The sequence below is a fragment of the Squalius cephalus genome (genome assembly GCF_949319135.1).
Source record: "Squalius cephalus genome assembly, chromosome: 3".
NCBI classification, from domain to species: domain Eukaryota; kingdom Metazoa; phylum Chordata; class Actinopteri; order Cypriniformes; family Leuciscidae; genus Squalius; species Squalius cephalus.
This window is the reverse complement of record NC_137124.1, coordinates 50,714,785-50,741,988: the sequence shown is the minus strand read 5'-3', so window position 1 is coordinate 50,741,988 and position 27,204 is coordinate 50,714,785. Positions and strand designations below refer to the sequence as shown.

Sequence of the window (27,204 nt, the reverse complement as noted above, 5' to 3'; positions counted from 1 at the left end):
CCCCCGGTGTCCGGTCCTAGTATAGGTCATAAGCCCCGCCTCCCCGTGTTATTCAACGGGACGTGAGACCAACTAAACAATTAAATTACACTTCAAATATCTTTTTTCGAAAGGTGGTTTCTTTCATTTGCTGTCGTTTTTATCACGCTGATGTAAGTTCAAGTGTCTGTTTCAAAAATAAGTTGGTTTTTAGTTAGTTACGTGATGCGGTGGTGTAACGTCATGATTGACAGCTGTGATTGACAGGTTCTCTGAGCGAAGTAGTCACTGAAGCACCAACGGACATTTTTTCGGGATCTTCGGAGGATTGAGGAGATTGTATTTACTATATTTTAACAAGCCTCTTGTCGTACTGCAATCAATTTTTAAAAAAGTGTGCAGAATCCACTCTCCCTGAGTGCATTCTGCGAGAGTGAGGGCGGAGCGTTGATTTCGCGGCTTTACTTCCTCCTCACTACTGCGCAGGTCTGGTCCCGAGATCGCTACTGCGCAGACTCAAGTTCCAATATGTCAGCGCCATATCAGGACTCTGGCGGCTTCAGTTCTCATCAATGGAAGAGAGCGAAGGGGCGTCGTCCATCTTTTTTTACAGTCTATGGTTTCAAGAGAGAGACGGGGAGGTTGCCGCTTGGTTTTTCCCAATTTTCCACCTCACTCCAGCCCAGTAGTTGGCGGGAATGCACCATCGTTTGTTTGCCAACTCGCCTTAAACCGCAAAGAAGAAGAGATGCTTCTTCATCCATGTGCAACCAACACACTATAGCTGCTACTGTCTATGGCAACACACGATCTAATTGAATGAATGTGAGCTTCGCAGCGTTTGGTACTGTTGATATTATGCGTTCGAAATGGGCAGATGAAATGGAAAAATAACCAAAAGCATCGTAAAAACAGGTAAGCAGATAAAGGAAACGCGGACTTTAATTCAAATGACCTTTCCTTCTCTGGCTAAAAATAACCAATGTGTACTCTTTTGATTGTGAAAGCGCTCATGATGAAAATGACTGCCTCACTCCCTCTCTTTATGAATGAATTTGCTCTTGTTTATTCTAGTAATTTATGACATCCCACACCAACTGGAGAGAACAGAGAGGCTTTTGTCTGACGTGTCCGTCGCACACACTGCTGTTAGAACATCTTTCACACACGATATGAAAGTACGCACCGGCCAGTTGGTCGGTAATCATCCGGATTTCAGCAATACATTTCACCTTATATGGTGTAGGCCTAACTAACAGTTATGTAGGACGAGATTCGTTGCGTCTTCTTTTATTTAATTAAAAATTTTCAATTGCAAAGAAAAATTACAATTTCTCTCATTAAAACAGGTGTTCGTCTTTTCCAGCTGTAGAATTCTTGCTTAAAATGCTTCATTGTTTGAGCGACATCATTACCCATGCCTTTGAAATCAAATAACCATTCAACAAAGAAAAGTTTAAGAAGCATTTTGTTGTTGTTGAGACTTCTGATACATGGCAATAATTTCAAAATGGTAAAATATTGGCCAGGCCGATATTAGTAGTCAGTATTGTGCATATCCTTTGAATGACCTTATGTTTGACTATGCAAGCAGGGTATTTAACTATGACTGAAGGTGCCTTGAAAGAAACAGTTGAAGCAAAAAGAAATAAAAGGCCTTTCAATGAAGAAGTGGTGTGAATAGATACAGGCAATCAAAAGCTGAGCATTTATTCACCAGTCTTTTCTGAAAAAGGGGTGGACAGGTTGCCGATGTTTGTTAAATTTATTTGGAGGTTTGCTGTAGACCAAGAGATTTGTTTATGCTGGAATAAAGAATCAGACAGGATATAAATGGGTCAGTGCCAAATAAGAGTCTCCATAATAAAGAAAATGATGAATCTTTCATATACACAAAAAGCTCAATTTACCAACATATTTTTACGTTGGTTAGTACATGCAAATGAAAATTATGAAATATCGGTCATCTTATGTGGGGCTGCACGGTAACGGTTAAACTGATAATTAGGATTATTTTAAACAAAAATTATAATAATATAAATTGTAATAATCTTTTATAATAAATTGTAATAATCATAATTCTAAAGATGCCTGCACTTTGGAATGTGTTGCTATCTTTAAAATCCTTGTGAAGCATGGATATTTTAAAAAAAGGACTTGAAGACTTATTTATTTTATCAAGCGTTTGATTAGGTCTGAGAACTGTGAGTGATTGATGATTTTCTTGGTGTCACATTTTGACGTTATTTTATGTTTTATGTATTTTAGAGTTATTTACTACTTATGGACAGCATTTTGGTCCATTCTAATGGTTTTGAAAGTGCTTTATAAATAAGAGTTGAGTTGAATCACGAGTATTTTGGTAATCGAGTAATCCGATGGATTATTTGGATGATAAATCAAGTAATTGGATTATTTTTGTGGTAATACAAATAGACCCAAGTAAACAATAACCATTAAAAATGACTTAAAATATATAGGCCTGGGTATAATAACGAGGCAATAATAATTGCTTCAAATAGAGTATGAAAAGCAAGTAATCATATGGCTTTATTGAACCACACTGTAAAAAATACATGTACTCAATATAAACACATTCACCTTACGTACATTACCCATTATAACAAATGCCTGCAGAGTGTGCCAACTGCATGGTGTTATTGATCGTTGTTGTTACACATACAGCATGATCAAATACTTGTTTAATATTGGCCAGACAATATTTAATACAAAGTTTTAAAAATGTATCATCCATTTGGGGGATGTGTTCTCTTGACATCCGGCAACCAAGCAGGAAAGATAGTGGAGGCTTGTTACCAATGCAAGATAATGGAAATGTCAAACGTGAAAACGTTTTCAGGACTAATCATCAGTGGGGAAAATATCACTACGATTATTTTTAATTAATAGTTAGGCTAAAAGATTAAAATATGATTAATTGTGCAGCCCCATCCTAGACCTATATGTTTATGTCACGAAAAACATTGCAGAAAATGTGATGGTTTTTATTTTTCTAGTTTTTAACTAGATTTTGATTCATTCTTGTATTAAACATTGAGAGAGTGCAGATAGGCTATAGATGATAACATTTTCTTTCGATTTTTCTGCAACATTTGCTGTATCACACATGCTTCCCATGACCTCCTTTAACTCGGTCTCTGGTTTACTGACAACTTTTAACTCCAGTGAGACTACTGAAACTCTTACAGATGTTTTGAATGGAAGCAGACCAGTCACTAAAGGGTTAATTAGTTTGCGTTCTTGGCATAATCTGCCATCTAAATTCCCATCGTCACCTCCCTCATGTTACCCTCTGAGTGAGTGTTATGGTTTGGATAAACTGTTTGTGAATCATTACTTTGTCTCTTGTGAAGATAATTTGTGAGCTGCTGTGTTGCTGGGAATAAATGGCCTGGCTTTCACAGTGATTCTTTGTTTCCATGCATTACAAGGTTAAATGGAAAAGAAAACCCTCCAGGATACGTTTTCCTGTTATTCATTCAAGCTCCTCCTTTTGAAAAAAGTAGCCTACACTCTAGCATACTTTTAAAAAGAGAACTTATTACAAAAATAATATAAATGTATAGCCTAAGTGCAAACTGAATGTAATGTTTTCTGACACTGCTTATTAATTGCAATAGTTTCAATTAATATTAAATGCATTTAGCTGCATCGAGCTAAACTTTAGATGGTCTTGCTGAACTTGAAGCTAAAATAATCTGTAATGTAATTATTCAATCTTCTGTCAAGTATTTAAATGTTTGTAATAATGAAGCTGTAATTTAGTAGCCTACATTTAAAATATTTCAATATAGTTAATTGGATCTGTAATTAAATCCTCTTATATATCTTATACCTTTTTTAAAATACAAGACAACTTTTTAAGATCAAATCCATTCTTCATTCATTTAATTTTAAAAGTAGCCTATACCTGCTCAGTGCTTTTCAGAGTTGTAGAGAGTTGTCTTCCTTTTTTTTTTCATTCAGACATGCTAGGTGTGCTCTTTTTGGGTTAGAGTTGTTGTGAGAGATGGTAATTTATTTTATTTTTTACTATTAAACTGATCTAGGAGTTAAAAGGGTGTATCATAATACATCATTAGTGTGACCTGTCTCATGAAGGGTTTGGCAGGAAATGAGTCATGTTCACATGATTGAAGCAGATGGTGATCGGGTAAGTGTCGGGTGGCACTCTGTTGTTTCCAGTTTAGACCACAGCCCCCAGTTACGGTAATAGTACTGAGTCACTCACTTCATTTGCACGTTTATATATATAAAAATGCCGTGTAACAGGTTTTGTCATTAGCTACGTTTACGCAGCTATTGTGAAATGTATAATCTGCTGTAAAATCTCAATTTGTTCATAAGTCAGTAGAATGTTGGGACTATATGATACAGTAAAAACAAAAGTTTGATTTTACCTACAAAACGTTCTAATGTATAAGAGATTGTTGAAGTAAATTGAAGGTAAAGAATGGGTTAAATGAAAACATTCATTTTTTCTTTACTCAAAAAGCCATTCTTAAAACCATCCTTTCCTTTAGCATACTTTTTAAAGGGGTGGTATAATGACCTTTTCACAAGATGTAAAATAAGTCTCTGATGTCCCCAGAGTGTGTATGAGAAGTTTTAGCTCAAATTAATACCCCACAGATATTTTATAGCATGTTAAAATTTAAATTTTTTTAGGGTGAGCAAAAACGCACCGTTTTATGTCTGTTCCTTTAAATGCAAATGAGCTTCTGCTCCCAGCACAGAGGGCGGAGCTTCAAGAGCTTGCACTCACACAGACATGCACTGAAAATTTCAAAAACTTTTAGCCTTTTATGTTCAGACCAGATTCAGACAATGATGAACTCAAGAAGAGGTGACAACATGTAGAATGCAACAGGACGTTTCTGAATGGTTAGTTGATGAATTTATGTAGCTTATGTGTATTTATATTCTAGTCATTAATTAGCATATTCTGTTTTGATAATCTATAAATCGTGTTCCGGGGTCGGAGTTTATGTAAATTGTAGGGTTGGTGATGTCACTAACCCGGGAGGAATGTCGTGTAGTCCCTACCAGCCGTTTGTTGTAGTCCTTAAAAACGATTTATTTTAAAGCAAATATCTCCCTTTGCTTTGAACTTTGAGCGTTGTAACTTTGCAGATGTTGTTTAGGCTCAAACAGCAACATTACACACTAACTAAAGTTAAAAAAGTGAAATCATTATCAACCACCCCTTTAAAAGTGTACTACATATTACAGAAATTATATACTTTAAAGCAAAATCACTAAATACACTATTAATCACAATTTACATAGATAAAAATAAAGTTACAAATAAAGTAAGGTCTAACTATAGTATTCAGGCATAGAAATATAATTATTAGGCATGCATGTTAAATAACACTATAGTGTTCCCTGTAGAAATTTTATATTGCTTTATTTTATTGTTTGATTAGCATTAATGACATAGACAGCAGCAGGTATTATTATTACAAATTCCAAACTCTATCGCAACATTTATTGCCAAATCACTTCCATTTGTTTAATTAATAACATATTGGAAGTAAATTCATTATAGATCATATGGATCTAGAGACTCTCACCCCTATCCAATATACTGATACAGATCTGATTTCTTTCTCAACTGTTTACGTTCACTTTAGACATAACCGACTGTGTTTACGAGAGTACTTGCCGAGACTGGTATTTTGACATCATTTTGTGTATGTGTCCGGTCAAGCGCAAGGGCGTCGAAAGAGGAATCAGTTTGGCGTTTGCTCGCTATCTGAATATATTTAAAAAATAAGAATATATTTTGAAGGATGTTGGTAACCAAACAGTTTTGGTCCCCATTGACTTCCATAGTTTCCATAGTTTTTTTTTTTTGCATACTATAGAAGTCAATGGGGACCAAAACTGTTTGGTTACCAACATCCTTCAAAATATAATCTTTTGTGTTCATCAGAAGAGCAAACTCATACAGGTTTAGATAAACTTGAGGGAGAGTAAATGATAACAGAATTCTTTTTTTCTTATTTTTGTTGGTGAACTGTCCTTTTTAAGTGGCCTTTTATTTCTTCAATATTATTATCTACTAGTACAGTTATTAAAAATATATACTTTTAACAGTGTGCTTATGCACATTTATTCAATACAATTATGTGCACTTCTTTTTCGCAAGGGTTATTACCACACATTATCTCTTTTATATGCTTCTTTACGTCACCTCTAATCATAATCTCTTTTTTGTCAATATTGTCATGTGTCATTCACATTGCCAATAGCTCCAGGCCACAGCAACATAAACACCCTCTAACAGCACGATGGTTTAGTTTTGTGCATGGGAGTGTAAACGTGACGTGAATGCTCCTCCTCCTCTCTCTTCCCCAACCTGACACGCCATGTCTGTTCACGTGGAGTCATGTTTAGTTTAAACTATTTTGTTTGCTTAAACTGTAGCTAATGCAGTCATGTAAAAACATCTTTCTTTTGGACTGAGTATTTTGTGGATGGACTGCTGTTGTTGCCTAAATCTTTTCAGATTCAGTATGTGGTGTAAATGAAGGTAAAGAATGCGCATGAATATTTTACTCATTCTTTTCTACGCCATTATTAAACACACCTACGCAGTAGCTTTGATGATGGCCAGAATCAGTTTTTTTACCAACGTATGGATTGTTTTAGCGTGACGGAAGGATGTTGTGACTATATAAAGAACCAGCACTGCGGGAATCATTCAGACCGCTGTGTATTAAATGAAATCACTGTTGCAGCTGAGCAAACAACATGCCATTTGTAATGTGGAATGTAAAGCTTGAATTGCGGTTTCATGATTTTGTTTTGTTTTTTTGAACAGCTGCCAACTACACATTGGACAAAATGAACAAAAGAGAGGACACCCCTGAAGACCGGTAGGTTTCTTTTGGATTTTATTTCATTTTTATTTTTTCGCCTTCAACACACCAGATTCTCTCAAACTAAAGGACTTTTTTAATCTGAGAACCTCAATGATATATGATTTGGAAAAAAAGTACAGGGATTCAGTTTAATTGTACTGAAAGCAATCAAGTGAGTCAACAGAACGGACAGATACAGACTCTAATCAAACTAATAGCTTTCCACAATTACCTGGGGTCATATTGTTATAAGTGGACAAATAAGTAATATCTCATTTTTTTTCTCTTGATATTAAAACTGGTAATTAATTCAGCTTGAGATAATTTGCATTCAAAATTTTTTTTTTTTGTGAAGGTAGGGTTGCCATGGGCCGTTGTAAAAATGTCTTTATTTTCATTTGGTCTTAAATTTGGGAGCAGACAGGCAGGAGTCATTTAAAAAGATGGATAAATAGATGATAGATGAACACTGCTAATTTAAGATTTATTCAATTCAAAATTACAAACAATAGACCTACTTGGAGAAAGGTTTTATACGTTTGGAAAATTTGCCTGTTGGTTTGTTTTGCATGTGATCGTTATTTAAATAAAAAGCACAAAAAAACAACTTGCTCCACACTTGGTTTTGGCGTTGCAATATTTATAATATGCTGTGAAGTGAAAAAAATAATGAAATCTTAACATTTCTCAAATTCTTTTTAATTGGGGAAAATGAATGTATTGCAAATAGACATTTACTGTCATGTTGTCTCTTCTGTCTAGCGGCTGCCTGGTCGCGGTCATATTCTTCATTCTTGGCCTGGGAACACTGTTGCCATGGAACTTCTTTATGACGGCATCTATGGTAATGCAATGTGGAAAACAGCATCGAACAGGAGTTTTTCACATCTTTAAGCCAAATCTGCTGGAAAAACACAATTGTTTGCATTTTAATGGACTCTTCATTAGTCTGAGAGAAATCCCCACCCCTCAGATATTGAACTTTTTTCGATCTGAATTCCCCAACGAGTGTAATTAGTTTGCTAGTTGGCTAACAGCCAGGATTAAACCTATTAGCCTGATCACTGCTCCAGAGTTTTCTCCTATATTCCTGCAATCACTATAATTGTGATGTTATCACTGTGTTGTGGTTAATCTATATATAATATAAAATAATATAATAGAATTAATTTTCAGATTTACCAGATTACTGTGTGCTCTGTTAGTTTCAGTGTTTACTTTTTATGTTTTCTTTATCTTTATTCTCTTTCAAAGGATTCATTCTCATTTTTGTGTAAAATACATGTAAATTTCATTGCAGAAATTATGCATGTTATGTTTAAATGATAAATATTGTCTCTCTCTCTCTCTCTCTCTCTCTCTCTGTCTCTCTCTCGTCTCTCTCTCTCTCTATCTATATATATAATAGATCCAGGGGCCACAACTTAAATGATTTCAAGTATTTAGTTGTTTATTTGTACATAATTTGGGTTCCCAGCTCATAAAACCCACGAAAACAGGATTTCAAAAAATTAGAATATTACATGAAATCACACAGTAATTACACAGTGATACCATGGTCATTGAACCAGGTTTTGGTTATTTTGGCAGTGTGGGCAGGTGCAAATCCTGCTGGAAAATGAAGGAAGCATGAAGTGCTCTGAAAATGTCCTGGGGCCGTATTCACAAAGAATTTTAAGGCTAAAAGTAGCTCCTAACTGGCGAATTTAGGAGCAACTCCTAAAAATAATGGGCGTGTCACTCGTAACTTTAGGACTCCTAATTTTTTTGACTAAGAGTAATTCACGAAGCATTTTAGCCCTAAAAGTAGCACCTAAGTCTGGGACAGCTTAAAAGAAGTCGAGAGGACTCCTAACTTACTAAGACCTATTCACAAACTGCTTTTTGTGGCATTTCACGTTGCGATGTTTTGAAATGCGTTTGCGGCGGCTACAGGAGCTTCCAATCGCGAGGGAACAATTTGGCATTGTAGGCATAACGAGGGATGCAATAACGCCACCAACAACAACCAAAACTAGGCTACTCATTGCATGTAAACTAATTGTAACGTTTCATTGTGAATCAAATTAAAATGTTCTTCTCTTTGCAAACGTAGGCAGAGGCATATAGTGACAGATTAATGCAATAATGTTGCAAAGATATTGCATCAATCCATATGTTTCATTAGGCTACTAGGCTATTTGTTTTGCCTTACTTTTTTTTCATTTAGGCTATTTATTCAGTTATTCATCATCTTCCGTCCTTCGCACTACTTGTGTAGCGCATTCTCAGACCTGTCACCTGTCACTCATCATCATAGGGGAGGTGTTTGAATCATTCCCGCGTTACAATCATCAGCCAATCAAGGTGGTCACTTCAGTCAAGCTCGTGCATGAGTAATGACGTCATCCATAGCAACGAAGACTCACTCTTAGTTTAGGAGTTGTCATTTTTCTTTACTAAGAGTAGGTCTGAAAGGCGTTGTGAATAACTTCTAAGAGAAAACTCCTAGCTAATTTTTTTTAGTGCGATTTAGGAGTACTCCTAGTGGTAAGATAAAATGCTTTGTGAATACGGCCCCTGGTAGACGGCTGCGTTGACTCTGGATTTAATAAAGCACAGTGGACCAAAGTCCTCTTTTCTGATGAGAGCAAATTTTGCATCTCATTTGGAAACCAAGGTCCCAGAGTCTGGAGGAAGAATGGAGAGGCACACAATCCAAGATGCTTGAAGTCCAGTGTGAAGTTTCCACAGTCTGTGTTGGTTTGGGGAGCCATGTCATCGGCTGGTGTTGGTCCACTGTGCTGTCCACTCAACGCAGCCGTCTACCAGGACATTTCCAGAGCACTTCATGCTTCCTTCAGCAGACGAGCTTTATGGAGATGCTGACTTCATTCTCCAGCAGGATTTGCACCGGCCCACACTGCCAAAAGAACCAAAACCTGGTTCAATGACCATGGTATCACTGTGTAATTACTGTGTGATTTCATGTAATATTCAAATTTTTTGAAATCCTGTTTTCGTGGGTTTTATGAGCTGGAAGCCAAATTATATACAACTAAATACTTGAAATCGTTTAAGTTGTGGGCCCTGAATCTATAATCTATTGAAGTTTAACGTTTTGAATGGAATTATGGAAATAAATAAACTTTTCCATGATATTCTAATTTTTTGGAAAGGGTCTGTATATATATATGTATATATGTGTATGTGTATATATATATATATACTGTATGTGTATGTATATATATGTATGTATATGTATATATATATATATATATATATATATATATATATATATATATATATATATATATATATATATATATATATATATATATATATATATATATATATCGTTATCTTAGTTTGTGCCATCAAAAAAAACATATTGGTTGACCACTTAATCTGACAGGTCATAGTGTTACATTTGTTTATTTCAGTGTTGACAGTGATTGTTTAGTGTATCTAAAATCTTTGATTCGGTTTTTACAGTATTTCAACAACAGACTCAATACGTCTGAATGGAGGAACGGAACAATAACAACTAGGACGGAGTATTATTTCAATAACTGGATGACTCTGCTTTCCCAGCTGCCTTTGCTGCTGTTCACTTTGCTCAATTCTTTTCTCTATCAGTGGTAAGAGTTTATTTTTTGAGTATGTGTAGTTTAATATGCCAAATATTTACTGAAACCAGTAATATATAGCAGATCATTTGTGTTTCAGGATCTCAGAGAGGATGAGGATAGCAGGCAGTTTAGTCTTCGTCCTCATCTTCTTCATCCTCACTGCTGCCCTGGTGAAGGTCCCAATGGAGGAGGACACGTTCTTCTCCGTCACCATGGCAACTATCTGGTTTATCAATTGTTAGTGATTTTGAAACCTCATATCACCATCGCTTAGGCTATATATATTTCTACTAATAAATGCTGATATGCATAAAGATTTCTATTTCAAATAAATTCTGTTTTATTCATCAAAGAACCCTGAAAAAAAAAAATCCCACCATGGTCTCCACAAAAATATAAAACAGCACAGCTGTTTTCAACATTGATAATAATACATTTTCCTTGAGCAGCAAAGCAGCATATTAAAATATTTCTGAAGGATCATGTGACACTGAAGACTGAAGGAATGATGCTGAAAATTCAGCTTTTAATCAGAGGAATAAATTACTTTATTTACTAAACTGTATTACAATAGAAAACAGTTACTTTAAATTAATATTTAAGTTTTAAATATTTTCAAATTTAAATATGTAATTTCACAGTTTCTGTATTTTGTGATTAAAAAAATGCAGCCTTGGTGAGCATAAGAGACTTCTTTCAAAAACATTTGTAAAATGATCAACTTTCGAACTGAACTTTGTAGCTGACAAACACCCTTTTACGGTACGTTTACACGACGATGATGTACTAAAAACGAAAAGTCTTTCCTTTGCTTTTTTGAATAGTTTTGCGTACGGACGACAACATTGTCAAAACGATCCCCATTCACACGCATCTGGAAAAATGACTAAAATCTGCATGCCAGGCCAGTTGGTCGATGTCACATTGTAAAGAAACACTACGTGCCACATGACGTCACCGTTTTCACAAATTCACATTTTTATATTTTACACAGTAATGATATAATTTTCAAAGTTTGAGTAGGCCCATACTTGTTTCTGTTTGCAATAGCCCTACTGTGCTGTAACATGGTGTGGTATAGCCGTGCTGGATAACACTGGTCTTGTTCACTGATCCGCTCCCCGCTACACTCTGCTCACGTGCTCTGAAAATAATAGCTTTGTAGGACTATACATTTAGATAGTTGGTCAAAAAATAAATCTGTTAAATCTAATTGTTACGTAGAACTGAAGAATAAGCTTTATTTAATATTAATATATTTTCTGTCCAATTTTGGTGTTACTTTCAATAAAAGTGTGGTTATTTTATTGGCTTGTATTTTTTTTTTTTTTCAGTATCATTAAAATGATTGAATTTCATTTAAAATTTTCATTTTTCATTTGTACAATTATACAAAAGAAACTAGTCTAGTGCATCGCTTTTGTAAAAAGTGCATCCAGAATTTTCGGTTTCGGCCCAGAATTTTCATTTCGGTGCATCCCTAGTTTTTTGTGTGCATCACCCACTCTTGCTAAAAGGATCAGTATTGTTTTGTGTGTTCTTGATGATTGTTCTTCTGTCTGTCTCTCGGCAGCGTTTGGGGCCGTGTTACAGGGAAGTCTGTTCGGTTTGGTGGGTTTGTTGCCGCAGAAGTACAGCGCCATCTTTATGAGCGGACAGGGACTCGCAGGGACATTTGCTGCTCTTGCAATGATCTTCGCCATAGCAAGTGAGATGCATTGTTGTTTTCATATAATTGAGATACCATTATAATTTTATATAATATTTTGAATGTTTTCATTTTTATGTTTGTGTTTTCATTTTCAATTTATTTGTTAATGTAAAAAAAAAAATACATAAAAAAAATTATATATATATATATATATATAATGTATATGTGTGTATGTATAGTATATAAAGTATGTATAGTATTTATTAATTTATATTTCATTTTATTTCTATTTTATTTTTTCAAGTAACTGAAAGGTATTTTATGGTTTTATTTAATTATAATAACCCCAGTTAGACAATTGATTTCAACATTACAGTGCATTTGTGGGGACATTTCAAATAAAAAAAAGTCCCTCACATGTACACCCAAAACTCACAATAATAAATTAAAAGAATAAAATATAATGGAAGAAAATAATAGGAAAAAATATAGTAGTAGGAAAAAACAATATTCGCATAACACTTTATTTGACAGTGTTCCTGTCACACATCTTACATGTACTTACTATAGCAAATTATGCATAATTACAAGCAACTAACCCTAAACCAAACCCTAACCCTAATTTTATAGTAAGTACATGTTGTTAATTCATATTACTCAGGACTTACTTGTATAAATACAACAAGGGCACCTTAAAATAGTGTAATCTTAATAATCTTGCAAATGAGGTTTTGTGAGATTAAGCTCACTAGTAGGGACAAATTTGTCATCTCTTTCATCATCTCTGGCAATGTCAGGTCAGCACTGCATTACTTTCCTTTTTAGATTTAGCTTGTTTAACTCCACAGAGATTCACTGTTGCCAAATGAACATTCATGCATTTCTATATAGATCTGTTCACTGGATGTGTGTGTGTAACAGGTGAAGCTGACGGTGAAACGGCAGCTCTGGGTTATTTCATCACTCCGTGTGTCGGGACCCTCATCACGCTCATCAGTTACATGCTGCTACCCAAACTGGTGAGTGTGTGTGTGTTTAGGTCCTATCAGATCTGTGCTGTTCTTTAGTCAGCTTATTCTGAGACTGATCTCTGGAGTGTGTGTGTGTGTGCAGGCATTTGCTAGATTTTACCTGGACAGCAAAAGCAAGAACTACGAGGTGGAGTCGTCGAACAAGCTGCTGCCTACAGGTGAAACTTGGTGTATAAAGTTTTTGTGGAACATGCACATATTGGATTGCCATTTCACCATTATTAATAGATAAAAAGCAATATGCAGTATCTTTAAAATAATATTCATCCCAAGTGTTATTTCCCTTGGGAAAAAGAAATGCTCTTTAGCATGCTTAAAAGTGTGAACCGAATGTAATGTTTTCAGGCACTTTATAGCAAGTTAATTGCAATTAAATGAAAATGTATTATACCTGTATTTTAAATTGATATTAAATGCAATGAGCTGAACTTCAGAGCACTTTTACTGACCCACTTCAGTAGGACTTAAGGACATCTTTATATGTAATTTCATAATTCTATTGTCTTTGAAATAGGGTTCTGCTGAATGTACTGACAAGTATTAAACTAAAATGTTATATGTTCATTTTCGTAGTTGTACAAAATTAAAAATATCTAAAATCACATGTGCTTTAGGATGTTATTCAACACATCAAAATAAGTGTACTACTTTAAAGCACAGCAAAAATTATTAAAACAATGATTTACATTGCACTTTAAAATAAAACTTTTAATTTGACATTACACAGTGCACTTTTTAAAATGTGCTAAAATCAAAAGTCACAAAATACATATATTCTTAAGTACACTTAAGGCCTATTTATACTTCTGCGTCGAACTGCCGCCGTAGCTACGTCGTAGGCTGTGTGTAGCGCGCGTACCCTGACGTGCACCTCTCCAAAAATGTAACAACGCGTCAATTCTACGCGGACGCAAGTGCTGTGATTGGTCTGCCAGAACCCCTCCCTCGGGGTTTCACATCCCTAGGTGCGCGTCAACGCGGACAACGACGCAGAAGTATAAATTAAAACCAACACGTTGCCTACGGCGTATAGGCTCCGGCTTAGGTCCGACGCAGAAGTATAATGAGGCCTTTAAGGTGCCTTTTATTTCATTAATATTATATTATTAATGACATTCACTAAAAATGCACATTCAATATAATTAAGTGCACATCTTTTTCTCAAGGGAATATTTTTTTATTGAAATGAATTCTGTTCCTCCAGAAACTGTGGAAGGCTGTGAGATGACGATCGATCCGTCTAATGGCCCTGTGGTCAATGGGAATCCTAACAAAGCTGCCAACTGTGTGAGTGAAGAGGAGGGTTGCAAACAGGCCTTCGTCCCGCTACAGGCAGAAAACACGTCCACCCAGAAGAGCTCTGTCCTGCAGGTCTTCAAAAAGGTGACGTTTTATTTCACCAATCAAAGTATCAGAACGTCTCGCAGCTTGTGGTCTGTTTTGAATCTTTAACAGTGGCTTATTTTCATCATCATCATCTCTCTCTGTCTCTAGATTTGGGTTATGGCTTTCTGTGTGACGTTTGTGTTCACAGTAACACTGTCAGTTTTTCCAGCTGTAACCGTGGATGTGAAAACTGTCTATGGAGGAAACTGGGGTATGGAATACATTCACTCGCTCTTGCGCGCACACACACACACCCACCCACACACACACGTTGTGTTTTCATGTTTTATGGAGACTTTCCATAGACATAATGATTTTTATACTGTACAAACTTTATAATCTATCCCCTTACACTAACACTACCTGTAAACCTACCCATCACAGAAAAATTTCTTCACTTTTACATTTAAAAAAAAAATTTAGTCTGATTTACAAGCTGATTTACAAGCTGTTTTCCTCACGGGTACCAAAAAATGTCCTCATAACGTAGGGTTTACCTGGAACACACGCAAACACAAACTGTAAAGTTAGATGTCTGTAAAGTTGCTGAGGTAGAGATTTCTGACTCTGTTCAAAAAACTTGCAGCCTTTAAAGGTATATATTGTAAACTGAAATGATGCAAATTGATTATAAAAACTTACAGTAAATGTTAATTTTTTATGTTTTCTTGCTCAGGGTTCCCACGGGTCCTTGAAATCCTTGAAAGTTTGTGAATCTGAAAATCTTTTTTCAAGGCCCTGGAAAGTTTTTGATAATAAACAGGATACAGGTCCTTGAAAGTGCTTGAATTTTTTTTGAGAGGTTTTCTGGAAAAAAAAATCCATAGTCCGCTAATGTGTTATTTCGCCAACACTTTGTGGCCTATACATTCTAGCTTGCTTGATTTATGTTAGTTACGCTCATTTACGCGTTACGTTAAGTGTTTCCCACGTGAGACACTTTTGTGTTGTACGTTGTCATGACGTTCACCCGCGCAGGAAACTACTACGATGGGACCTCAACGTTTCAGACACACTGTGTAACATTGCAAAAATAGGCTGAAACCGCTGAAACGTGATTCCTGGAAAATGGCATTTTCAAGATATTTGGCTCACCAAATAAGATTATAAAGAATGGCTTGTCAGTTAGGGTTTCCACCCATACCGTAAAATACGTAATCGTCCCGTATTTAAAGGTAAAATGATGCGTCCCATACAGTGGCGTCGGACAGGGGGTAATAGTGGAACTGAGTAACGTTATTAGCACGTCCTTTATCCCCCACTTTATGCTTTGCGTTGTCGTGTGGGGTTGCTGAGGCTGGTTGGTGTAGTTTAAGGTGAGAGGCTTGGACGGAGGTGTCACACTCTCCAACTTTGCTGATAGTTGCAAGATTTTTTCCTGAGATCATTTGACCTTGTTTGTGGAGTGCACCATTTCCTGGCTACTTTCACCTGTGAATGGAGACCTTAAGTATTTTTGTTAGTGACAACATGTATTAACTCATCTGCTTGTCTGGCCGGTCATCCTTTTTGGTGGGACCTGTGAAATTTCATGTGGGCTGAGGGCTGTCCTGGCTTCTTTTTGGGCTCTTATTCTTTAATTGTTATCAATACAATGAGCAGGGCTTGAACCCATGTCTTTCCTATTTTCTGTCATGCAGAATTTGGGGTTTTATCATCTGATTTGCATTCTCACTATTTACGTGTATCCACCTTGTGGATGATATTTCAAATGTATTCTTAATGATTCCTTGAGCTCACCTCACTCAGTATCATCGGCCTTTTTACCTGGAAAACACTCAACCCTTTTTACCTGGAAAACACTCAACCTACTTTGCTCATGTTAAACAGTAACAAGACTATTTATACATTTGGAACAGTATCAGTTCTGTTCGATGGGATCCATCATGACACCCTGCAAAAGGAAGAAGTTAAAGGGTTAGTTCACCCAAAAATGAAAATTCTGTCAGTAATTACTCACCCTCATGTTGTTCCAACCCCGTAAGACCTTCGTTCATCTTCGGAACACAAATTAAGATATTTTTGATTAAATCTGAGAGCTGGATCACTTCTCCATAGGCTTCTAAGTGATTGAAACTTGCTGGCCCAGAAAAGTCATCAAAGAGATCGTTAATATAGTCCAAGTGACTCCAGTGGCTCAATCTTAAGTTTATCAAGCAACGAGAATACTTTTTGTGCGCAAAAACAAACAAAAATAACGACTTTATTCCACTATTCATTTCCTTCTCTCTGAGCCTCGAGTTAGTTTACGTAGTGTTTTTGCGTCGCGCGTCTGTGTTACACGTCACCACGTATGCTCACTATTGGTCGACGCTTGTCATGTGTGTGATGCGTGATGACGTGCAACACAGACGCGCAGCGCAAAAACACTACGAGGCCCAGAGAGAAGGAAATGAAAAGTGGAATAAAGTCGTTATTTTTGTTTGTTTTTGCGCACAAAAAGTATTCTCGTCGCTTGATATACTTAAGATTGAGCCACTGGAGTCACTTGGACTATATTAACGATCTATTTAATAACTTTTCTGGGCCAGCAAGTTTCGGTCCCTCTGAAAGCCTATGGAGGAGTGAGACAACTCTCAGATTTAATCAAAAATATCTTAATTTATGTTCCGAAGATGAACGAAGGTCTTACGGGGTTGGAACAACATGAGGGTGAGTAATTACTGACAGAATTTTCATTTTTGGGTGAACTAATCCTTTAAGTATGGGGTGGACAGGGTAAGCTTGCTTGCTCTCTGCCTTCCCAAGTTATGCGCTGCGCAGGTGTGGCACTGTTTCTTTTTGCCACAACAATAACCCAGGCTAGGATAGTTAGCCAAAATCATCCATGGCCGTTATTTTATTGGGCATATTTTACCTTGTGGGCCCATTTTATAAATTTAGACACAGCTGTTTTGATTGAAATAATTTATTTGTCTTGGTGTCTCTCAGAACACCATCTTTCACACACTCACTTTCACACACTTCACACCCCTCTCTGGCCAGAGAATCATACCTTTTTGTCTACCATAGCAGATTATGAACTAAATGGGGAACACATATGAAGAGTTCAGATGCAAAAGCCTCTAAGTGCCATCTGAAATTTTCTTCTAGAATTATCATTTTTATCAAGCTCGTATATTTAAGTTCAGTAATTTCACTTAAATGACAGTTAATAGGTAATTTTCTTTGCCATTTAAGTGAAATTACTGAACTTAAATATACAAGCTTGATAAAAATGATCATTCTAGAAGAAAATGTCAGATGGCACTTAGAGGCTTTTGCATCTGAACTCTTCATATATTATTAGGGGTGGAATACTACCAAATCTGAAGGGTAACAACTTTGACGACGACAGAAACTACTGAACATAGACACACTGTGGCATTCCCCTTGTGACAGTGTCTAAACGTTTGGATATCAATTTTCAATTGTCCCATGCAGTCGTCATGTGTTTGAGTTTAACACCGTGAACGTAAAGCTAACTTTTCAAAATCAAATAGATTAAACACTTTAAAATAATAATCGTATAGACCTACAGTTGCAGTTGAGAAGAGACAGTTTTAGTTTCTCAAATGCAATTTGTCATTCATTGCACAATTTCAATTTTTTCCAACTTTTTGTTGTTGCTCATAAGCTATTTAAAAGAAGATTTGGAGATCTCCACACAATCTTGGATCCATGGACAAAAAGAAAAAACATTTCCATCTCGTACCCCTGGTGATGACAGCATGTGATTTCAAAAGTTGAGAATTAGAGTCATTGTTTTTATTGAATCTAGAAAATGAGCTTTAAACGAAATGGAGTGACCAATATTGTTGCTTTTCTAGACACAATTTCTCTTTAGACGCCTAGGCCATAAGGCCTACATTTCCTTTTCCAGAGAATTCTGCATAGTCAATAATCTATTTATGCTTTTACCACTAGTTGGTTAATGTCATAACCCTCACTGCCAAATCCAGCCCCAGTTTTAACTGATTGGTGAGTCAAGCTCCCACTTCTGCTATTGAACTTCCTGCAGTAGGGCTGGACTGGGACCTATTGAAAGCAGATTCAGAATGTTAGTTTAAAAGAGGATATGAAGAATTGCTGTGAAACCAGTGAATAATCAAAAAATAATCACGTTAATAATAACTAAATTTGAAGCTGTCTCTGTAGTGATCATTGAAAATGCAGCAGGTGGAAGTCTTTCTGTGTGGATTGTCATTCAGTTGAACTTGTTGGGCTGATGCGTTGGATCATGTGTCTGTGATGGCACTCAAAGGCCTGGTGTTGTGGTATATGGGCTCCGTTGTTTCTCTCCTCAGTCTGGCTTTTGATCCATCCTGCCACAAAATTGCATAATGCATGGCGAAATTGTCAAGTGAAATTTTCACCTTTTCCTGCACTGAATCAGTCTCTTTCCATGCTGACCCCTCAGAAGTGTCAACTTCCTCTTTCAGGAGGGGGGCTGAAGGCCCATCAGCAACTTCCTCTTCTTTTTTCTGCAGTCATCCCTTCAGTGTTTCGATTCGCCCCCATTTGTCAAGGCAGCTGTCTGAAATTGGAATACTCAGAGAACCGCAAAACTCAAACTTAATTCCACAAGTCTCTTCTGGTTAACAAACAACACAACAGCAGTTCCTCATTTTATTAAAAAGCTTAGTCCTTTTTTTGCAGGGAAAAAGCAAGCATTCTTCTTTGCAAAACGCAGGTAAAAAGCAAGAAAACTACTCTAATTAGAATATAGTGTATAACGTAAACGTAAAATCTTTTGTCTTTTTTTTTTTTATAAGAAACCAAAATAAAATGACTGTAAGATGTCTGTTATGTGCCTGTTCAAATCACCCAATCTCATTATCATACAATGCACAAAAATGATCTTAGTCAACATAAACCAAAATCTTAGAATCTCTGCAATGGATCAGTTTCTTCACACTGTCTCCCAGGGATAACGGGATACACATTCTAGACACCTTCAGATAGAAAGTATAATATTTAAACACGTGCAGTTAATATTGTACAATTTATTCATCACTTTAAGAGCACCGATTGCTCGGTTTTATATCTCATCTGAGCTAAAACATAAATAAATCAAATTCTAACTCATAAAAGTCCTTCATGATTCAAAATTGCCTAATTATCACAGGTGCATTTTCTTATTTATAATTTAAAAAATGTCTGTTTTATTTTATTGATTTCAAAATGCAAAAATTTATAAATCTCAGGATAACAATATTGATCTTGTTTCAACATTTCTCATTTCTTTTATATTCAATCAGAATTAAAGTCTCATTCAAACAAAGAGCAAGTTGCAGTACTACAGCATCTCGGGGTATTTTCCCTCCCGAATCTGGTTGCTCTTTGCAGGAACAAAGTATTTATTGACAGCTTTCTGTGAGCACTCTCAAATACAACAAATAAAATACTCAACAAATACCACTTTGGTTGAATTTAACCATAATCATTGCCCTTAATAGCCTAGGGAAAAATATATAGGCCTACAACTCTTAAATATTTTAAATGTGATCACCAGTTTTCTTCAAAAATTTACTTCAAAATACCTGTTTACATCCTGTTTTCAGTTGAAGTCCAAAGTAGTCGATTGCCGAGTTCACGCGCGTGATCATAGGTAACTAAACCTATGCGCGTGAACTCTGCAATCGACTACTTTGGGCTTCAACCGAAAACAGGATGTAAACAAGTATTTGCGCTGGCTTAAATAACATCATTTTTATACATATCTTTCACATCTACTCCAGTCAGATTCACCCGTGTTCACTCTGAAGGAATCACTCACATTTTCTGTGCACTTGTAATGACACATCAAGGATGTTAAGAGGCTAAAAGCAGGTTTAATACTTGCCCCATTGAAGTCAACAGGGTGCAAATTTTAAAAATAGAATAACTCGGTGTAGGCAACACCGATTTTTGTCGTTGTTCTCTGTATTGACAGCACTCCAAATGTACAAAAAAATTAGCTCAATGTTAAAATTCAATGTTAAAATTGACCGGAGTTCTCCTTTAAGTTTTTTTTTTTTCTCAGCCCGTCCAGTTTATTTATTTTTATTTTTGTTAACATTTTATGTTGGTATTATATTAATTTGTTGATATGTTAATAGTTTCTTTTTGACCCTCTGAATTTCACCTTGTGAAAATAAAAAAGTTTTGAATAAAAGTGGAAATAAAGCAGTCTTGGGTGTTTGGTGAGGTGGGGTTCTGTGACCGGGGCCCAACATTTGGTGCTACGCCCCTGGTCCCATATCAAATCAATGAGGGACGCGATTTGTCCCGTGTTTTACATAGACTCACACATTCATTTGCAGGTGATTGCGTGTTAGCGTCTTTGTTTCCATAGCAACAGAGTCTAGAGAACATGCGCCGTAAACGGGCGTAATGCACGGTTTTCTAAAACCATGTCGAGCTCACGTCCTCTTCAGATCTGAAAAAAGGTATCAATGTCTGTCCAGTAACTAATGATGAACTGAACAGTTTAATTTGCTCACGCGGTGCGGTGGGCTGTTTTAAAGCAGTAGCAGCTATAGACCTTATGTAGCCCCGCCCCTTTTCAGCACTGTGCTCGTTGTCTTTTGACTTCCGGTTTTATTTTCACAGCGATCTTGTGTATTTATGAATGAACGGCTCATTTTAAAATATTCCCGGTCTACTGACATTTGTTAAGACATCTGGTTTAAACATTACAATCCTCATGATAACTTTCGTTAACTTTTGTTAACTTTATATTAAGTAAATCCACTACAAAAGCTAATTACTCCTGGACAGCAATGCCATAGGAATATACAGAGCGACCGCAAGAACGGAAGTTCAAAGACAATATTCTAAAGATGGCGGCGCCCTTGTTTCTCTGGCGCATAAGGTCTATTTATTTTTTTTTGTGCAGACCTAAAACTTAAATGTGCTTTATTTAAAATGTCCCCTGACTGAGCTAGGTTTCTCCCAAGGTTTTTTTTTTTGGCTTTTGGCTTGCTTAGTTGAGGACACTTAAATAGTACACCCAAAAAATTATCCCATAATTTACTCACCCTCAAGACATCCTAGTTGTATATGACTGCCTTCTTTCAGCCGAACACAGAGTTATACTGAATAATAATCTGGCTCTTCCCAGTTTTGTAATGGAATAGTGTCCGAGTTTTTGAAGCTCCAAAAAGCGCATTCATTCTTTTTTTTTTTTTTTTTTTTTTGGGTGAACTATTCCTTTAATATTTGAGCTGCTCTTTAGATTAATTGAACTCATTCCATAATTGATAAACTTAACAATTGTTGCTGAACTGAATCAATATGAGGAAAGTATGTCATTACCTCAACATAGGTTCTCAAGGCCATGACATTATGTTTTTACGAGTTGATATGTTGTGGCCACAACAAAACTAAGTGAACTGAACATGTCTCCTCACGGTCGACGTAGATTTAAACTGAATGACTGTTTACTATTGTCGTTTTAGAGCTGCAGAATTGCAGTTTTCCGCAGAATTGAATTCTTTTTGCATCATTGACTCAGACATTGACAAATATGTACTGCATAAAGCGCTATATAGTCAAGTAAAGGTGACTTAAATAAAATGTACTTCCACACTTGCACAATGTCTCACTATTACAGATTCATACATATAAGGATGTTTTTTGTCTCTCTACTTCTTTCTCTCAGAACGATACTTCATTCCTGTTTTTTGTTTCCTCACCTTTAACGTGATGGACTTTTTGGGAAGAACTATCACGCTAAAATTGAAGCGGGTGAGTGAATTATTTTATCATTCTTTCCTTAATCCATCCCTTCGTCCCTCCATGAGCACATTTGAGTGATTCACACCAAGAGAACTGCAGATAAAAATGACAAACAAGCTGTTCACAAGCTGTTGGATGTGAGTATGTGTTGTTTTCCGTTAAATGTTTGTATAACTGTCCTGAAGGAAAGTTAATGGCACTTTGATACAAATATGATATACATCTATAATTACTTTGATGTACTTGTCCTCCACTAGGATTGGCACCACTGGCAAACATGAGCAAAACAGGCTGTGAAAAAAATATCTTTGCTTTGTATTCACTTAGATTTTTATTTAGAAAGACAAATAATGGAATAAATAAAACCTCTAACCTCTAAATATAGTGAAATAATGGGGGAAAATAATAATTTTATGAAACAAACTACCATACAAAAGTTTGGCATCAGTGCGATAATAATAATAATTATTATTTCAGTGCAATAATAATAATTATTGGTCATTATTAGTGGTCCCCCCGCAGACTCTCATAACTGCACATTATCTACCAAAACAGTACAATTGTACATAAATCTAAAATTGTGCATCTGTAAATTACATAATAAACGGTGCACTAGTGAAATAAAATATCTGTACAGTCATTACAACAGTTATATCTATATTTTTTCTCTATATGGCTACTACTGTATTATATTTTATTATACCATGGTCTGGGTGAATACACGTTTCTGATTGGCTGCAGGGTGTCCATTAAAAAGTGATAATGGACACCTAGGAAAGGCGTCCCGTCAATTTGCCTGATGAGTCCTAAATGATTGCGCTGGCTCAAACTCACTGATCAACTGCTGCGGTCGGGTCGCTGTGGCCACGTTGCTTGGCAACGCCTGTATACGTGAGATATTAAATAGTGCGCTCGACTTAATAAATAAAAACCCTCACGATTTTTACTCTAAAACACATTAAAGTATTATTAATTGATTAAATATTTCTTTCTTTCGTAAGTGACCATGGTATAAGCGGGATAATGCCCTTCGAGGTGTCCATTAACAGAAATGAATGGACTTCTGCTTCGCGTCGGACCGTTCACGCCTCCGCGTCGTCCATTAATTTCTGTTAATGGACACCTCGTCGGGCATTATCCCTTACGTATAAAAAATGTTGTTTATATTCTTTTTAGATTTTATTTCTACTGTGTAATTCCTAAGTGCAGTTGATAGTGCTGACATGATAGTGCTTTCTTCTGCACTGGAAACTCATGTCACTAAGACAAATTCCTTGTGTGTGTGTGTGTGTGTGTGTAAACATACTTGGCAAATAAAGCTCATTCTGATTCTGATGATCCAAAAGATTTCTATTTCAAATAATTGCTGTTATTTTGAACTTTCAGTAACACTTTACAACAAGGTCCCATTAGTTAATGATAATAACAATGAGCAATGCATTGGTTACCGTATTTATTCATCTTTTAATGTTAGTTAATAAAAGTACGGCTTTTCGTTGTTAGCTCAGGTCCAATAAATATTATGAACAGATACAACGTTTGGTTTTAATAATGAACTAGAAAGTAAAGTTTGTTAGGACAAACTTGACAAAGCCTCGTCTGAAAGTTTTATAAGCTTCCTAACATGATGTATCATGTTGCTTGCGTGTCTAGCGTTATTTTCCACTTTTATAGCATGTTTTTTACATTGCTAGCATGAATTAGCATTTTGCAAGCATTTTTAACGTTACTTGTATGAATTAGCATGTTTTAGCATGTTATTAGCATAGTCTTGCATGTTGCTAGCATGATTTAACACGTTGCTAGCCTTTTTTAGCACGCTGTTAGCATGTTAACACGTTGCTAGTATTTTTTTAGCACGTTGTTAGCATGTGTCAGCATGTTGCTAGCATGTCCAAGCTAGCTGCTAGGCTTTGTTAGTGATAGATACTTAATGAATGAAGCTTAAAATTAGAGTTATTGTATGTAAGTTTTGACCCGCTCAATGAAAGTCTGAGAGTTTTTTTTTTAGTTTTGATCGTCCTTAAAGCTTTAAAGCTCCACAAAGCGATACTTTTTAAATTTAGTCTCAGAAGAAGCAGCTTAAATAGTAGGTCAGTATGTTGGCTTTGTCAAGCCAAAATAATTAGTAAATGTTGAAATGAACAATACTTTTAATTTATTAATATTAGGTATTGTTCATTGTTAGGTTATCTACATTAGTTCACATGAACTATGTGAAATGAAACCTTATTGTAAAGTCTTACTGAACTTTCTATTCATCAAAGAATCCTGGAAAAAGAAATCACTGTTTCCACAAAAATCAATATATTATTTTACATTCACTTTTTTACTTTCACAATCACTTGAATGTAATTTTTTTTTTTTTTTTTTTTTTTTTTGTGGTGACATTTAAATGAGACCAAAAGGATAAACTTGCATTCAAGACATTTTCCCACAGCCCGTTAGAAAATCTGTTTTATATTGTGGTGAAATGTTCTGCTTGGTGGAGCATTATTTCATAATTTCATTGCAAAAACATGAAAGTGTCTCCTCTGTTGTGTCTCTTCCGCAGCCCTCTAAAGAGAGCCGTTTATTCCCAGCGCTGGTCGTGTCTCGTCTGATCTTCGTGCCGCTGCTCATGATGTGTAACGTGCAGGAGAGACGCAATCTGCCTGTGCTTTTCTCAAACGACTTCATGTTTGCCCCAATAATGCTGCTTTTCTCCGGGTCCAGCGGATACTTCGTGTGTCTGTCCATGACATACGCGCCACAGTGAGTACTTGCATTTCAACTCCACATATGTACAAATGGGATCAGTAAAATACAGTAGGCTAATATTGTGAAATATCATTACAATTCTAAATAACTGTTTTCCTTTTGAATATATTTTAAATTGTAACTTATTCAGGTGATTCAAAGCTGCATTTTCAGCATCATTACTCTTCAGTGTCACATGGTCCTTCAGAAATCACTAGCTATGTTTATATGGACACTCGAAATGATTTTATGAATCTGAACATAGCGTTTACATGAATAGTAAATAATGTGATTGGGTAAATATGTCACAAGCTTTAAATCGGTTTGGGCTGTGATGCTTATCTAGGGATTGAGAAATGAAGCCTCTTAAATCTCCAAATTTTTTCCTGAAACAATCAGAGAAAAGCTTCAAAGTATAAATGGTGTTGAAAACATCTTGTGGCAGGTCAAATTTATCAGCTCCGTTGTTTTATCCATGAAGCACAAATAAAAGCCTGACAACGCTAAATGTTGTTTTCTGTGTGGCAAATTAAATGTAACAATTATAATCATACCCTCAGAGTTGTTTAATGCAAGTACATGGTTGTATGGTTTCTATACTGTTTGTGGCAGAATATATATTAATATACTATATATAGGCTTTTATATAAAAAAAAAGTTTGTAAATGGACTTGAACTTCCATAAACCCTTTTAGAGAAGTGGTCTGTGTTCAAACATTCTGATACGCAAAGTGAAGCAATCACATGACTGAAAAAAAAAAAAGAAAGAAGTGAGGCTTTGTTTTTCATTGATCACGTTTCTCTGAAAACAATACGCGCTCTAGCACGGAGCTTCATGGCGATTTGTGCTGCGCACTCGATACAGTCGTTTGAAGCTTCAGTGTCGTATGTCACGTCACTAGTAAAAACACCCCTTCCAGCACCCAAAACAAAGCATCTGCAGAGGAGAGTCCGAAGCAAGCACTCGTGAGACAACATTGTCCTGCAGGATATCACAGGCGATGAGTGGAAGGAGAATTTTAGATGATTGACAAGACCGTCATTTATGACACTATATTCAACAACAAAAACTGTTTTTTCGGTGCATATGATGTCAATATGCCATTTCTACATCATTGCACGTCATGCGCAGAGCTTTCCAGTTTCAGTTTTCAATCCGATCAAGTGTTTACATGTCCGTTCGAATGGATTAGAAAAAGTTTAAACCACTGCTTACAATCCAAATGAAATTTAAATCGGATTTGGCCAAATCATTCTGATGTGGTTACATGTGACTTTTTTTTAAAATTCCGACTGTGCTATTAGGGTCCATGTAAACGCAGCTATTCATAGTTGTTTGTACACCTTGAGATCTCACGTGCTGACGTTTTTTCCTTCTTTTAGGCTTGTGGAGCCTAAAGATGCAGAGACGGCCGGCGCGTTAATGACGTTTTTTCTGGCTCTGGGTTTGTCGTTGGGAGCAGCTGTTTCGTTCCCTCTGCGCCTCCTGGTCTGACGGACAACCACACTCTCAGTCCCAAGCCGATCCGATCTCAGGGCGTCTGGATCACACACAGTGGACAAACTCAAAATGGAAGCAAAACTGAAAACTTTTTTGGCAGCTTAAAAAAAAAAATACTTGCAGATTTGGCATGCGGAACTAAAGGGAACAAACTAGGGATGATCCAATCCATGTCATCGGTATCATGCCGATACTGGCCCAGAACGCTAGATCGGAGATCGAAGGGAAGAAAAAAATATGATCCGATACCTATTAGGGGTGGAACGGTACGTACACAGTGGTGTGCCGTCAGAGCCAGCAGGGCCTTCTCTGCTGGCCCTGTCAAAACAAAAACAAAATATTTTTTCTATAATTAAATTAATGTGTGTCTGAACATGTCTAAATTCAACTACTGTCTATCAGTACGTTACGATTATATTTCCAGAAAGAATATGGTTATTTTTTGTGAGTCTGAGCTGGATTTTCCATATGTCATCTAAACGCAGCTCCGTGGACCAGCACTAGTAGTATAGCTAGCCTTCCGTTGAAGCTGCCATTTTCCATTTGATCATAACTTTGACTGACACGTTTTATCAGCCAATCAGATTGTGATGCGTATGACAGAACGCCCCAGAGGCCCAGCGATGTGTCGATGGCTAGCCCATGCTGATGTCATCGACATGGGTGGGCACTGGGCAGATACAATACATGTTTGTGTACAATAACAATTTTCAGG

At 36.3% G+C, this 27,204-nt stretch overlaps 1 protein-coding gene across 2 annotated transcripts; it reads left to right on the top strand.

Moving 5' to 3' along the window:
• The first annotated feature begins 509 nt into the window (after positions 1 to 509).
• On the top strand, positions 510 to 27,204 carry LOC307156472 (equilibrative nucleoside transporter 2). Of its 2 annotated transcripts, none has more exons than XM_079867849.1 (13): positions 510 to 894; positions 6,830 to 6,884; positions 7,632 to 7,713; positions 10,344 to 10,489; positions 10,578 to 10,717; positions 12,054 to 12,188; positions 13,053 to 13,150; positions 13,245 to 13,320; positions 14,367 to 14,545; positions 14,657 to 14,759; positions 22,173 to 22,258; positions 24,804 to 25,003; positions 26,372 to 27,204. In XM_079867849.1, the coding sequence occupies exons 2-13, from the start codon at positions 6,853 to 6,855 to the stop codon at positions 26,481 to 26,483; spliced, it is 1,389 nt and encodes a 462-aa protein (XP_079723975.1). In that variant the 5' UTR covers positions 510 to 894; positions 6,830 to 6,852; the 3' UTR covers positions 26,484 to 27,204. The 2 variants fall into 2 exon arrangements, with proteins under 2 accessions (XP_079723975.1, XP_079723976.1); XM_079867850.1 differs by lacking the exon at positions 510 to 894 and adding an exon at positions 6,363 to 6,538 and having other exon boundaries at positions 26,372 to 26,865.